The following is a 14447-nucleotide window of genomic DNA, read 5'->3' as shown; positions in this document are numbered from 1 at the left end:
AGAATGGCTTGACAAAGGCTTGGTCCTGAAATTCCTTGCCGTAATTGCTAAACCAACAGAGTGTCTGTGTGCACCTGTGTTTTGGATATTTCACAGCTAATCAGATGACTTAGATAAATACATATTTTGTTATTTTATTTTTATCATTAGACATTCTCATGAAGTTTCTGTACTCATCACTTCCTGACTTGCTGTATAAAGAGCCTGCTCAATATCTACCTCTCATTAGTGTCTTCTGTTTGGCACTGCTCAACTGTTTGCACTAATGACATCTCCATGGCAACTGCTGCTGCTGACCGGCAGGCGTGTTTGCTGTGGACGAGGGGCACCGTTGAGGTTGAGCTGGCGGGCGCCCGAGCTCTTGCGGTGGGTGGAGAGGGCTCTGGGGTCTCCGGTGCCGTGCTCGCCATGGCATGACTCAAAGCGCGTGAGTGCCAGCGTGTAGACGCTGCTCTGCCGGAGCGTGTGGCGTCGCGTGGTCAACAGCTCCTGCTCCTCCAGCTCCGAGAGGGACACGCAGGGACACCAGCGGAAGGCACGCTTGAAACCAGTCCGGAATCTACACACACACACGCACACACACGCGCACACACACACATGCGCACACACACACACACACACACACACACACACACACACACACAAACTGTAAATGGGTGGTCATGTGAATGTGTATGTGTTTGTGTGTATGAGTTCATATTGTGCAATGTGTAAACTACATGTGTGCAGTTTCCATGAGCAATGAATGTGTTTTTCTCTGTATTTGTCTGTGTACATATGACTATGTGAGGGGCTCTGTGGATGAGCTTGTGTGTGTGTGAGAGAGAGCTTGTATGTCTTTGTGCATGTGTGTGTGTGTGTGTGTACCTGTTGTTGAGGCAGCAGTAGATGATGGGGTTGTACATGGTGGAGCTCATGGCCAGCCAGATGACGGCCAAGTAGATCTGCTGGATGGGCCGCCAGCGCATCAGCCTCCGGTTCAGCCCCACCAGCAGGAAGTACAGGTGATAGGGCAGCCAGCACAGGGCAAAGGTCACCACTACCACCACCATCATCTTCACTATCTGCACATGTGCACACACATACACACGCAGGCACACACACACACACACACACACACACACAACACACACACACACACACACACACAAACACACACACACACAAACACACACACACACAGGATCAGTTGAACCAACTCTAAACTCTAAACCAACACAACACCCAGCGTTCAAATATTTCTAGTGTGCTCTTGTACAATACATAATTAATTCTTACACACACACACACACGCTTGCTCAGTCCTCCACACACACACTCAGTCCCACAAACTCACACATTTATTTACGCAAACACAGACACAGGCAGGTACATAGACAGACACAGAAAGAGCAAAACACAAACACTCTCTCATACACGGACACACACACACAGAAACACAAACACTCTCTCACACACAGACACACACACACACAGACACACAAACACTCTCACACACAGACACACAAACACTCTCTCACACACAGACACACACACAGACACACAAACACTCTCTCACACACAGACACACAACACAAATACTCTCTCACACACAGACACACAAACACACACACACACACATACCTTTCTCTTGGCGAGGAGCTGCTGGTGATAGTTTTCGGAGGAGTCTCCAGGGACCTCTGCCCCCCAGAGGATCAGAGCCACCTTACTGTACGCCACTCCCATGATGCTCAGGGGCAGCAAATACACCAGCACACCCAACACGATGTGGTACCTAAGAGAGAGAGAGAGAGAGACACACACACAGAGAGAGAGATACTGAGAGAGTAAATACATGTATGACTACACATGGGTATATTGTGTGCATGGGGTGTCTTCATGAATGCAAGTCTTCTTGAGTACAGGCCTTTCATGAATGTATTCTTTTTTATCTTATTTCATATTATTATTATGCTGACATGTACATTTATGTGTGCCTGTTTGTGTGTGCTGTGCATTAATTTAAAAACAATTTAAATCCACTTGGTTATACAGTTCTCTGGTTAACTACTTTCGCACACATACTGTAAAAGCAAAACATGTTTTCACATTTCTACAGTGTTTCCTTCATTAAACGGCCTTCATAGTTGAGTGTTCTACATTTTTACCTTGCATGTGTGTGTGTGTGTGTGGTGTGTTTCATGTATGTGTACAGTACATGCATGTGTGTGTGTGTATGTGTGTGTCTCACATGACGGCGTCCTGCGGGCCGCGGGGCCAGACGATGTGGCAGACGGTTTTGTGTGGCATGACGATGACGGTGGAGAAGACACAAAGTGGCAGGGCCAGCATCACGGCCAGGGCCCACACGCACACACACACAGCCTTGGTCACCGTCGCTGACAGTCGCGGCTTCAGGGGGTGGATAATCGCCATGTACCTTCCAACCGGAGGTGACATCACAGGTCAGTGGTGGACACACACATGCAGTACACACACAAGCACGTGCACACACACACTTGTTTTGCATGTCTGCATGTCTGCAGTATTCAAGAGTGGGAACAAAACAACAAACACAAACAACCATGCACACACACACACACACACATGTTTATAGGAACATATGCAAATGCTGGAGGAAGCTGCTGCTTACAGAGTGAGAGCTCTCTCCTCTCAATCTCATACATTCACAAGCAACAAACAACAACATGACTATTACATATTTTCTCAAGGGCAGACACGCACACACACACACACACACACACACATACATACCTACAGGGTGTCCCTGTGTGATGACTGTGTGTGTTAAATAACTTCTGGCACAATGACACTAGATGCTCTTCTCAGGGGCCACAGTACACAGATGCACCAAGACCACACACACACACACACACACACACACACACACACAGACAAATAAACACACATACACTCTCTGGTTCTCTATGAAAACATACACACTCACAAATGCACAATGTAGGCAGTGCTTGCCTTTGGCTCATACACATTCACAGAGTTTCTGGCTCATCATCTACATCAGCCTCTAACCTCAACTTCAACATCTAACCTCTATGAGGGTGCAGTTAGACCTCTTCATTACAAAGCTTCCCAAATACTTCCATTCCTAGTCAGTGACCCCAGTGTCCTATCTTACTGTACTTTATACTTTATTGTCCCCAAGGGGAAATTTGTCTTGGGCTTCACGATCACTGCATCACACATACACAGCTCATACATAGGCAATTAAAAAACAACAGTTACACATACAGCTCCGCACCACCACAGTTACAAAAAAAAAAAAAAACTCAGTCAGAGCTGCACACTGGATAACATATAGGTAGCCAGCTACCTATCATTGAGCATCTTTATGGCAGTTGGGATAAAGGAGTTTTTGTATTTATTTAATCTGCAGTTTAGTACTCTAAAGCGTCTACCTGAGGGTAGGAGGGCAAACTCCTCGTACAGGATGTGTGTGGGGTCTTCTACAATTTTCAGTGCCTCCCTGAGGACTGACTTTTCATAGAGTGCCTGCATGTAGCCCTGGTCTGGATGACCTACAATCTTCAGGGCAGTTTTGACCAGACGCCCCAACTTGGACTAACTGAACTGTCAGATTGCCATACCAGGTCTGCATGCCATACTGTATCACGCTCTCTAAGATCATCTGGAAAAATAAAAACAAGAGCCCGCTACTGACACCATACAGCCTCAATCTTCTCAGAAAATACATCCTCTGCTGGAGCTTAGAACAGAGACTTTCTATATGGACATGCCATGTGAGTGAGCAGTCCATAAAAACACCAAGGTATTTATATGAAGAGACCTGACGTATGGGAGTGTTATGGATGCACACTGGACTTGATTCAGAAACTGCTCTAGGGTCAAAAATCATTTCCTCAGTCTTCTTTACATTCACAACTAGATGGTGAGCATCACACCAATCTACAAACTGCTTGATTTCTGAATGGTAAGATGCTGTGTCTTGATCCCTATGTTCAAGATGGCAGTGTCATCTGAAAATGTAACAATGTAGTTGTGTGGGTGTTTACTCACACAATCATTTGTGTAGATGGTAAAGAGGACTGGGGAACACACACCCCTGGGGGGCCCCTGTGCTTATAGGCTTTAGTTGTGAGACTTCTTTATTGACTCTTACATACTGCACCCTATTTGTTAAGAATGAGTAGTACCATTTAATAATGAAGGGGCTGACACCCATTTCCTTCAGAGTTTCTAGCAGTAAAAAGGGCTGTATTGTATTAAACGCTGAACTAAAATTGATAAAAAGAAGACGTGCATAGGCCTTTGTGTCCTCAAGATGTTTAAGGACCAGGTGGGTGATGCTGCTTATAGCATCACCTGAGCTTCTGTGGCATTTGTAGGCAAACTGCCAGGGGTCGAGTTTTTGGCCTACCTGAGTTTTTAAAAGACAAACCATATATTTCTCAAAACATTTCATGACTATTGAAGTCAAAGCTATCGGTCTAAAATCATTATTTTCTGCAGGACAGGGCTTCTTAGGGACTGGGGTGATGGCTGTTTTTTTCCAGAGGGCTGGAACAGTATGGGAGTCTAATGACCACTGGAAAATAGGACACCAGGCTGACCACTGGAAAATAGGACACCAGGCTATCTATCTACTGTATCTATCTATCTATCTATCTATCTATCTATAGTATCTATCTATCTATCTTTCTATCTATCTATTGTGCTTTTTTTTTGGACAACCTTGGCAACTGCATCTTGCTTTGGCTGAGGAATGTGTCCTTTAGACAAGTGTCCTTGAAACATGCACGTACAACGGATATACATACTACAGTATATAGGAGTACTATAGTATTATTTCCATTATGCTATCCTTGAGCACAACAAAATGTGCAATTCAGACCTAGCATCTCAGTCCTGGCTCAAAAGCTGACACCTCTTCTCGCAAGTGGACTACATCTAAGAATCTAAGAATCCTTTGCAGTTATTGTGCTCTGGTTTTCTGTCATATAGAAGTCAGATGGAATAACAGAATTTCCACAACAGCATATTCAAAACAGTTCAGACTCACTCTGGATTTTATTTTATTTCCATCTTGCTTGCTTTCTTGTTTCTTACATAAATAGGATATTTCAGTCTTTTACTTTTTTTATATAAATTTACAAAACACTCCATACACCTGCTTTATGGTGGAGGAGAGTATTGTGTGTAAATTGATGAGAAAAAAAATGAATTGAACATAACAAAATGTGTAATACTTCAAAGGGTCGAAAATATTTCTGGTTGTAAGTGACCTGACAGACAAGAACGTCAGAATGTATAGAAAGACAGTGGTGCACAGCTCTGAACAAGGTTTTTTTTTTACTATATATTGCTAATTTTTCATTTTACACAATGCTGTAAAAGCCTTTGTTTTCTTTATACTTTCACAATATCTGTCAACAAAAAAACTTAGTAGCATATCTACTGTCTTGCAATCAACCCCCTCCACACACAAACACAATACTGTATAACTTCGTAGTTTTGAAATAGAAAATAGTGCTGCCTTGCACATTGTTCATTAGAGATTTACAGAGTAAACTGTCATATTGACAAGAAGATAAAACAGTTTGACTATCTTGACATAAACAATTCATTACTTGTCATTTTGATTGCACTGACCATTTCAATGGCATAAATATTAGCTTTTGAGGCAAGTGTTTGAAAATGCACTAAAAGTTTGGACGTTGTGTAAAATGCAAATAAAAACAAACAAGTCTCGTAAACCCATATTTAGCAGCAAAAAGGACACCGACAACATATCTAATGTTGAAAATGAAAATTTGGACTATTTCATGGAAAATATGTTAATTTGGAATTTGAAGCCAGCAACATGTTTGGGATGGAAGCATGTTTACCACTGTACTACTTCACCTCTTCATCTAACAAAATGCTGTACATGTTTAGGAACTGAGGAGACTATTTGCTACAGTTTTGAGAATTAAATATTGCCCCATTACTCCCCAATACACGATTTCAGTTGCTCAACAGTATGGGATATTCTTAGTCATGTTTTTCATTCCATTATGCACCTAATTTGACCTATCTGGACTGCAGACAGGCCATTTAGCACATGGACTCTTCCTCTATGGATAAATACTAAATATGTGCAGAATTAATTTTGCCATTGTTTTCCTGAAATATTCAAGGTCTTCCTTGGAATAGACATTGCCTGGATGCCAGTATATGTTGCTCAAAACCTGTATACGTCTTTCAGAATTGATTGTGCTTTGTCAAATGTACAAGATGCCCATGCTGTAGGCACTAATGCTCCTCCACACCATCATAGATGTTGGGTTTGGAACTGAGCACTAAAACAAGTTGGATAGGTTGGATACTTGGATAGGCCCTTTCCTCTTTAGCCCAGATTAGTCCATGATTTCCAAAAATAATGGCACATTTTGATGGGTCTACCCACAGGACCTTTTTCCATGTTACCATCAGTCCATTTTAAACAAGCTCAGGCCCAGATAAGACGGTGGTATTTTCTGTATCGTGTCCCAATACAATTTTGGCTGTTACAATTTTGGCTGCAGTTTTTGAATTGAGTATCAAACTGTGCACATAGACAATGGTTATCAGAGGTTGTCCTGAGCCCATAGAATGACAGGTGTGGAAACAGGTCTGGTGTTGATGCAGTGCCATCTGAGGTCCAAAAGACCACGACCATCCAAAGTGTTTTTCAGCTTCTTCCCTTGTTTGCAAAGATTTCTCTGGATTCTCTGAATGTTTTAATACTATTATGGCCTGTAGATGATGAACCCCCCAAACACTTCACAAAAAAAGAAGCATTAAAATGACATTGTTTAATCATACACAGATACACAGAGTGATGAAAACCCATACATCTTTACTTCTAGGAGACCCTGCCTCTCTCGGATGCTCTTTTTCCAATCATGTTGCCAGTTACCCTAATTAGTTAAGAGGCATTTCTCCTTTTGTTTTCTTTATCATTACACACCTTTTCCAAGTTCTTTTACCAGAAATGAGGCTGAAACTCCTAATTTTGAGAACTATTTTTTGCATTTTGTTGTCCAGTGTGTAATGATTGATTGATATCACACAGTGATTTGACTACAAGATGTGTTGTTTGAAGGCAAAATTTGCTTTGGTGCATGTTTTAAATGTTTTGAGACAGTGTTAGAGGCTTTTGCAAGCAAAATGTGGCATTTTGACCAGAGTGCTTCAGGATCTAAGGCACATTTGAGAAAGTACTGTTTCACCTTTTTGGTTCAGGTGTTTACTGTATCTAGTTCAATAAAAAGTGACAAGTTGTAATTCAATGAAATTTGTCTCATTTAGGTGCTTACAGGTATCAAGTCAATGGCAGTTACATCTTGGGAAGAATGAATATGATTCATTGTTATTCATTTTGTCTTTTCACAGTTTTTCTGATTCCAGAAAAATGAGAAAGAAATTATACAGACATAGCAAAAAAATAAGGCTTTTGTTGTCCATTGTGTAGTGATTGATTGAAAGCACACAGCGATTTGACTACAAGTTGTGTTGTCACCTGTGTGTTAATTGTTTTGACAATGTGATGTCAGAGTTGACTAAAGCATTTAAAAAGTAAAACTGTAATTGTTTTGAAAAGGTGATGTCAGAGTTGACTCAAGCATTAAAGCAATCGAGAAAAACTGTAAATGTTTTGAAAGCGTAAGTGCCTTTTGCAAACAAAATGTGTTAGAGTTGACAGTGGCATTAAAGCAATTGAGGAAAATCCGCAGTGAGCCACCAATGCACTGATATCAGCGACTTGTACCTTGCTGACATTGCGTGCTGCCAGAGATCAACAGCAAAGTTCGACTCCGTGTTTGGTATTGTTCTTAATGCCCTGACACTTTCTGCCCTCTGTACAACACATCTGCACCCCCCACATTTGCTATCCATCAGACGGACACACACACTCATGGACACAGACAACACACACACACACACACACACACACACACACACACACACACACACAATCTTTTCTTTAACATGCAGGCTGTTTCCTCTCCCTCTAGCTCTGTTAAGGCTGTTTATCGTCACTCATCTCAGTGGGCGCTGGAGAAGAACCAGATGCCAGTCCAGTGTTTACAGGATGGCACAAGGGAATGCGCAGACCAGTAGTCTGAGTATGTGTCTTTATATGCGTGAGTGAGAGACTGAGAGAGTGTGTCTGTATGTGTGGGTGAACTTAGTGTAGAGACTGAGAGCATACAGTATAAATAAAGTGTTCTGCTCATATATTAATCCTGAATAGGAATATACAAGTAGAGTGATTCATAATATACTGTATGGCAGTGAAATATCAGATGATCTGTGACTGCTGTCATCATAAGGCGCAAAAGTCTAATACAAATATCTGTACAAAACATCTGGGTGCGAATCCTTACCTGTCCACCGCGATCGCGGCCATAGAGTAGATACTGGCGAACACCGCAGCCACCGGGAAAAAGTTGTGGAACTTACAATACCCTTCGCCAAAGTACCAGTCCCCGTGTAGTGCACTCACGAAATTGATAAGCGTGTTGAAAGATGCCACGCTCGCGTCGGAGAGGGCGAGGTTGAAAAGGAGATAGTTGGTGACCGTGCGCATCCTTTTGTGTGCTAGGATGATCCACATGACGATAAGGTTGCCCATAACGGCGACCACGACGACGAGAGTATACACCAAAGACCACAGCACCACGCGCCATGTCGGCTGTACAAACTGGTTGGTGAAGTTGCCGGTACTATTTAAAGATAAGTTTGCACGTGAATGGATCATTTTCTTACGATGTTCTCCTGATATGTATTTCCCTACTCTTCCCAAACCGACAGAATGTGGATCACCACAGCACGCAAAGGAACATACGACACTGGCGTCAGGGTGGAGAGACAATCATTCTTAACTAAAACCATTGCGAGACATTGAAGATGCGTATGGGTTGGAGTGGGCTTACTGACAACACATCCACACACGCACACGCGCGCGTGCGCGCACACATACACACACACGCATCACCTGTCGCATGGTGTAACAGCGCCTTGACAGTTTGAAGTGTTGGAGTGGATAGGCTGCCACATTCAGTGAATTTAAAACAGAGAAATTGTGCTTGTATCTCTCTCTCTCCCTCACAAACACACACACACACACACAAACACAGAGAGAGCTTTTAAGGAAAAGCTTGTTTGATGTGAAGGCAAGTCTCCACACAAACATCCATCTCCCTTCATTCATCTCTGAGCTCATGGGCATTTGAGTGGCTCTGCAGCACTAGCACTAACATGAAAGAAAAGGGGAGGTGTATTTTCTGTACCATGATACAAAGTGTTTGTATATCATATGTATATGTATGTGGTTTGCATGCAATTTGGTCATACATCAAAATGTTTCATTTATGTTAATACATTAGTGTGTTGGCTCTTTCAGAAAATTGGAGACACATTGCCACTGTGTGGTTCTATGTTGTACTGCATTGTATGTTGAATTTCCCCTGGGGATCAATAAAGTATCTATCTATCTATCCATCTACTGTATGTAGTATGCAATACAACATAGAAGTTGTTTGTTTGTTTGTGTGTGTGTGTGTGTGTGTGTGTGTGTGTGTGCGTGTGTTAAAAGGTAGTGTGTCTTAGGAAGACACAAAGAGGGAGCAAGGAGGCCAAAATGGTGTGTCTTGCAATTTATTATACCACCAAAATATATTATATTATCAAACACCTCACTAGGATACTTAAAGGAACACGGCAACCTTTTTAGAAAATTAGCCTTTACTAGCCAGCTGCTTTGCTTGGGCCCCTAATGGTAAGGACAAAACAGTAGCCTATGGCACTGCCTAATATGAATGATGATGTCCTGTCCACACATAAACTATAACCATAACGACATTAAGAACAATAGGGGATCACTTTTAGTGTGATTTTGAGAACAATAAAAAAAAACTGACAATCAGAATCCATCAAATTTTAGACATCATTCATCAACACGAGGAGAGACTTTCCTTAATCGATGGTCAGTGTGGACGCTCATACTATTGTTATAGGCTAGTTAGTTATCTTTAGTGATCAGGACAGACCAGACTTCTAATTAAGTCCTGGTTAATTGGAACTCAACTTTTAATCAATGTTCTACAGTAGATTACATACTGCATCATTCACTCTCAACACTCTAAAACAGTTAATTGATTGGCCGTGGACAAACGTACCAAAACCATATGGCTGCAGGATATGTACATTTGCATCCCGCGGCAGGAGTGTGCTTCCCTAGAGTCCACATGGAGGAGCTACCATGGTGATAAGAAGTGAACTTGTGATATTTTAGGTATGGATAGGATGAGGTCACATTAACCTGTTAGATTAGGGAATGAGTTACGGTGTGCATTATGTGTGCAAGTCAATTAGCAAGTTGCCCAGTAGAGGGCACCCCAACACTATTGTTAGTGATAGAAATGATCCAGCTAGCAAAAGTTAGTTCTAAAGAAACATTATAGTATACAAAATAGATTTGATCTTTATCTACACATCATTGTCCAGTCTGTCTGCTTTGTGATTATCATCAAAACGTTTTATAAAAAAAAAAACGTTTTACATTAATGCAACATCAATGATCGTAAGTCAAACATTAATGCAACATCAATGATCGCAAGTCAAACATTTGACGTGGTTTCTACGGCACCCATCTGTCCATGGCAACTAAGCCCGCAGCATTACGAATGGAAAAGGACAATATACAACAGCATAAGAACAGGAGTAATACAGTACAAGCATGAATTAGTCAGAACTGCCAACGATCTAACTGTTCGGACCACTCGGACGGACCCCTGAGCTGAGGCGTTACAGTGTGTGAGACTCTACACCAAATAACACTGAGGTGGACACAGGTCATTTTGGGGATAGAAATCTTTTATTTATAATTGTTGATACACCAGAGAGCAGGTGAGAGAGCAGAGCCACAGAAAGCAGTAGAAAAATACTCTTAAAAAATCACAACGCAAAAAACTTTACACGGAATGTTCTAGCACACTGAGAGAAAGGACACGCAAAACACACACAAACAGTTTTAGAAAACCAAAAACACATCCACATAGGCCTACACAACACAAACACACACACATACATACACACAATGGGAATAACTACAAACACATGCATGCACGCACACACACACACATAAGACACTCACACTCACAGAAATCAGTTGCTACAGGTCAGTGACTGTTGATGTTGAAAGGTGAAGAGTCAGGAAGTGTATTCACAGCTGTAGTGTGTGTGTGGTCTCAGAAAGTACATTAGTCAGGAGAAAACACACACACACACACACACACACACACACACACACACACACACACACTGCCAACAAAAGTGTCTTTGCAGCATCATTGCATAACAGTCACAGACATGGCCACACACACACACACAAACATCCATGTACAAGATAATGACACACTGAAACAGACAGTGTGTGTCCAAGTTTGTGTGTATGTTTGTGTGTATCATTATGCATTTACGCATTGCAACTTCATATACATAAGAAAACATAACACACTAAAAGAAAACATTAAACGTAGGTCCCCATGTCGGACGAGAGAAAGGGAGATCAAGAGTGAGAATAAGAGAGAGAGAGAGAGAAAGAGAGAGGGAGAGAAAGAGAGAGACGTATGCTTGCCAACTGCAGTTCTATTGAATTTGGTCGTAATCAGCTCTTCAAATCTGCCTTAAACCTTCCTCTGCACACACACGAGCACGCGCACACACACATTTGGTGCAAAAAGTGTTGTCATTGGAAAGCTTGATGAGAAGAAAAAGAAGCTAAGACTTGCACTTGTCTGCCAAAGTCAGATACACGTGGACAAACAAACAGGCACTAGGGAAGCACTTTCACTGAAAGCTTATGTACCCTCTCTCATTCATACCCCACCCCCCCACCCCCCCTCTCTCTTCAGACTTCCACTGCAGTGTTTAAGCTGGAACAAGCACAGGTAGTTCTGCCACTGGATCCAACATGTGAGTGAGTGTGTGGACATACAGAAACATGTGAGTCAAAGTATGAGAGATCTCTGTATGTATGTTTACATGTATGTACTGTATACATTGTGCGTGTGTGTGTGTGTGTGTGTGTGTGTGTGTGTGTATGTGTGTGTATGTGTATGTGTATGTGTATGTGCATGTATGTGTGTGTGTGTGTGTGTGTGTGTGACTTTAGAAAGATCATGTTTTTATGTGTGTGTGTTGCACTGTAGTGTGTGTGTGTATGTGTGTGTGTGTGTGTGTGTGTGTGTGTCATTAGTCCAGATTGTAGGTGCGCAGGTAGATCTGGCGCTGGATCCAGCTGGTGAAGTGGGTGACGTTGGCATAGACGCCAGGCCCCAGCACCTTGGAGAAGCACACCGAGCCCCAGGAGGTCAGGCCATACAGACGCCAGCGGCCATCCCCCTCACGGCACACCAGAGGGCCCCCACTGTCACCCTACACACACACACATACACACACACACACACACACACACACAGAGAGAGAGAGAAAGAGAGAAGGTATAGAGACACATTGCTTGTTGTGTTCTGTAACAAACACAGAAAAAGGTCATTAACCTCCTGAGACCCTGCGTCCTCGTATGAGGACATAACATTTAGGCTTTGCAGGACTTTCTACTTCAATATTTTGAATACATTTCTGTTGCCCTCATATCATGACAATTATTTGTACCAGTTAGTGGTAATAAAAGTACATTACACTATATTGGGAAAAAACAAGATGGCGTCGATATCAACCTAAATGTTTTATCAGCGGGCACATGACTGTCGTCATGGTAAAGTGCCATTGTAATTTATGGGGTTGAAACTTGTTTATTCATGCTTATTAACAGTTCTAGTATGATATGGCATACATTTTTTACATTTATTTTTTATTGTAACACATCAGGAAGCTTTTATCTTTTATGTCCTCATTTGAGGACATCGGGACTTAAAATGTGTGCTTCCAGATTGCTTCCACATAATAGACCTATGGTGCTAGTTCTAAAAGTTTAGCCGTTTTCAATACACACATGAACACACTCACACACTTTGCATTGTTTGTTTTTTTGCATTTTGCACTGTTGTTTCCACACAGTTTTGTCAACTAAACTTAAAATATGTTTTTTTAATTATATGTTCCAATGAATATGCGCTCATTTTACTAAATCATGCGCTTATTTTACTGAGTTGTGCACTCATTCTAGTACATAGTGTGCTCATTTTACTAAATTGTCCACTCTTTTTAGTAAATAGCCCACTGCGAGCTCATTTAACAAAAATAGCTAATTTTTAGCAAAACTGCTAAATCATGCCCTCATTGTACTAGATTGTGCACTGAATTTAGCAAATGATGTGCTCAGTTTTGTAAATAGCGTGCTCATTTTATTAAATTGTGGGCTCATTTAGCTAAATTACACACATTTTTAGTAAAATGAGTGCACATTATCTTGATATACACACAAAATATCTTGCAATGACACCTCCAGGGTGCAATACTATCACACACACACACAGTTTGCACATCCTTGAATTTAGTGTTTAATTTCACTGTTTATGTTTTTGTTACTTTTTAAAAAAAAACAAAAAATCAAAAAATCAATTAAAATACATAGGTGCACACATGAAATCAAATCAAATAAAATACATAGGTGCACACATGTACCTGTGTATACACACACGCACGTGAGCGCGCATGCACACACACACACACTAACAAACACACACACTTTGTACTTTTGTTTTACTTTTAACTCTGTTCTATTCCAATGAAATAAACAGAGTTACACTTTGTTACACAATGGCGATTTAGTTGTGTTTTATGGTAAAATAGACCTAATGTCCTCAAATGAGGACATCACTTTTCTCAAAAACTACTTGATGTACAGAGGTGAAATTTATTTTGTATACTCATGAAGCCCTAATAAACCAAAATAACTGAGATAAATAAAAAAAATGCATTCAAATTTATACCCCGGGTCTCAGGAGGTTAAAACATAATATGACGATGTAACAGTCTCTGCTCATTGAGCATTTCACTGGAAGTTCAGAGTGCCAAACTTGTAGCTAGTATACTTAATACATTGTGTCTGCCAACCCACCCACCTCATTTATTGAAGTCCACTGTGCCAAAATGGTCACCACATACACACACACCCACACACTCACACACACTCACCATGCAGGAGTCCACGGTGCCTGACTCGTAGCCGGCACACAGCATGCGTGAGGTGATGGTCTTCATGTCGAAGTAGGACTGACACTGGGCCAGGGAGATGAGGCGCACCTCCCCCTCCTGCAGCTTGTATGGCACTGGGGGAGGGGAGAGCACATGAGCAGCACACATTTGGTTACCATTTCAACTTGTAGATTTGGGCAGAAACAGCCACCATAGCACTTTTGACTGCCTTCTTGTTTTGCCCTTTGGTTTGCCTTGCTTGCCTTTCGGATCCAAATAAAAGC

At 41.7% G+C, this 14447-nt stretch overlaps 2 protein-coding genes across 4 annotated transcripts in view; both read right to left on the bottom strand.

Annotated features, from left to right (window-relative positions):
* Positions 1-221: 221 nt before the first annotated feature.
* On the bottom strand, positions 222-8885 carry LOC121689902 (neuromedin-K receptor). The gene is made up of 5 exons (XM_042070141.1): positions 8388-8885; positions 2231-2419; positions 1624-1774; positions 868-1064; positions 222-559 (listed from the first exon to the last, which is right to left on the bottom strand). The coding sequence occupies exons 1-5, from the start codon at positions 8759-8761 to the stop codon at positions 250-252; spliced, it is 1221 nt and encodes a 406-aa protein (XP_041926075.1). The 5' UTR covers positions 8762-8885; the 3' UTR covers positions 222-249.
* A 1975-nt stretch (positions 8886-10860) lies between these two features.
* corin (corin, serine peptidase) overlaps positions 10861-14447 on the bottom strand; it is a 33219-nt gene continuing 29632 nt past the window's right edge. For 2 of the 3 annotated variants that reach the window (XM_042069490.1, XM_042069492.1), the window contains exons 21-22: positions 14164-14297; positions 12148-12441 (exon numbers count right to left, since the gene is read on the bottom strand). In XM_042069490.1, the coding sequence (XP_041925424.1) occupies positions 12259-12441; positions 14164-14297 (317 nt within the window). In that variant the 3' untranslated portion in view covers positions 12148-12258. Of the gene's footprint in view, positions 12442-14163; positions 14298-14447 lie in introns of all 3 variants that reach the window. The other variant, XM_042069491.1, reaches the window with a different exon arrangement.

The sequence above is a fragment of the Alosa sapidissima genome, chromosome 18 (assembly GCF_018492685.1).
Source record: "Alosa sapidissima isolate fAloSap1 chromosome 18, fAloSap1.pri, whole genome shotgun sequence".
NCBI classification, from domain to species: domain Eukaryota; kingdom Metazoa; phylum Chordata; class Actinopteri; order Clupeiformes; family Clupeidae; genus Alosa; species Alosa sapidissima.
Note: the sequence above shows the minus strand (reverse complement) of the source record. Positions and strands in the feature narration are given on the sequence as shown.

What these genes read in the sequence shown, in the direction of transcription:
- LOC121689902 (XM_042070141.1), bottom strand. Translation starts at nt 8,761, where the DNA reads ATGATCCATTCACGTGCAAACTTATCTTTAAATAGTACCGGCAACTTC. An exon ending in GCCGCGATCGCGGTGGACAG is followed by an intron (nt 2,420 to 8,387) that starts GTAAGGATTCGC and finishes TCCGGTTGGAAG; the next exon opens with GTACATGGCGATTATCCACC. An exon ending in AGCTCCTCGCCAAGAGAAAG is followed by an intron (nt 1,065 to 1,623) that starts GTATGTGTGTGT and finishes GCACATGTGCAG; the next exon opens with ATAGTGAAGATGATGGTGGT.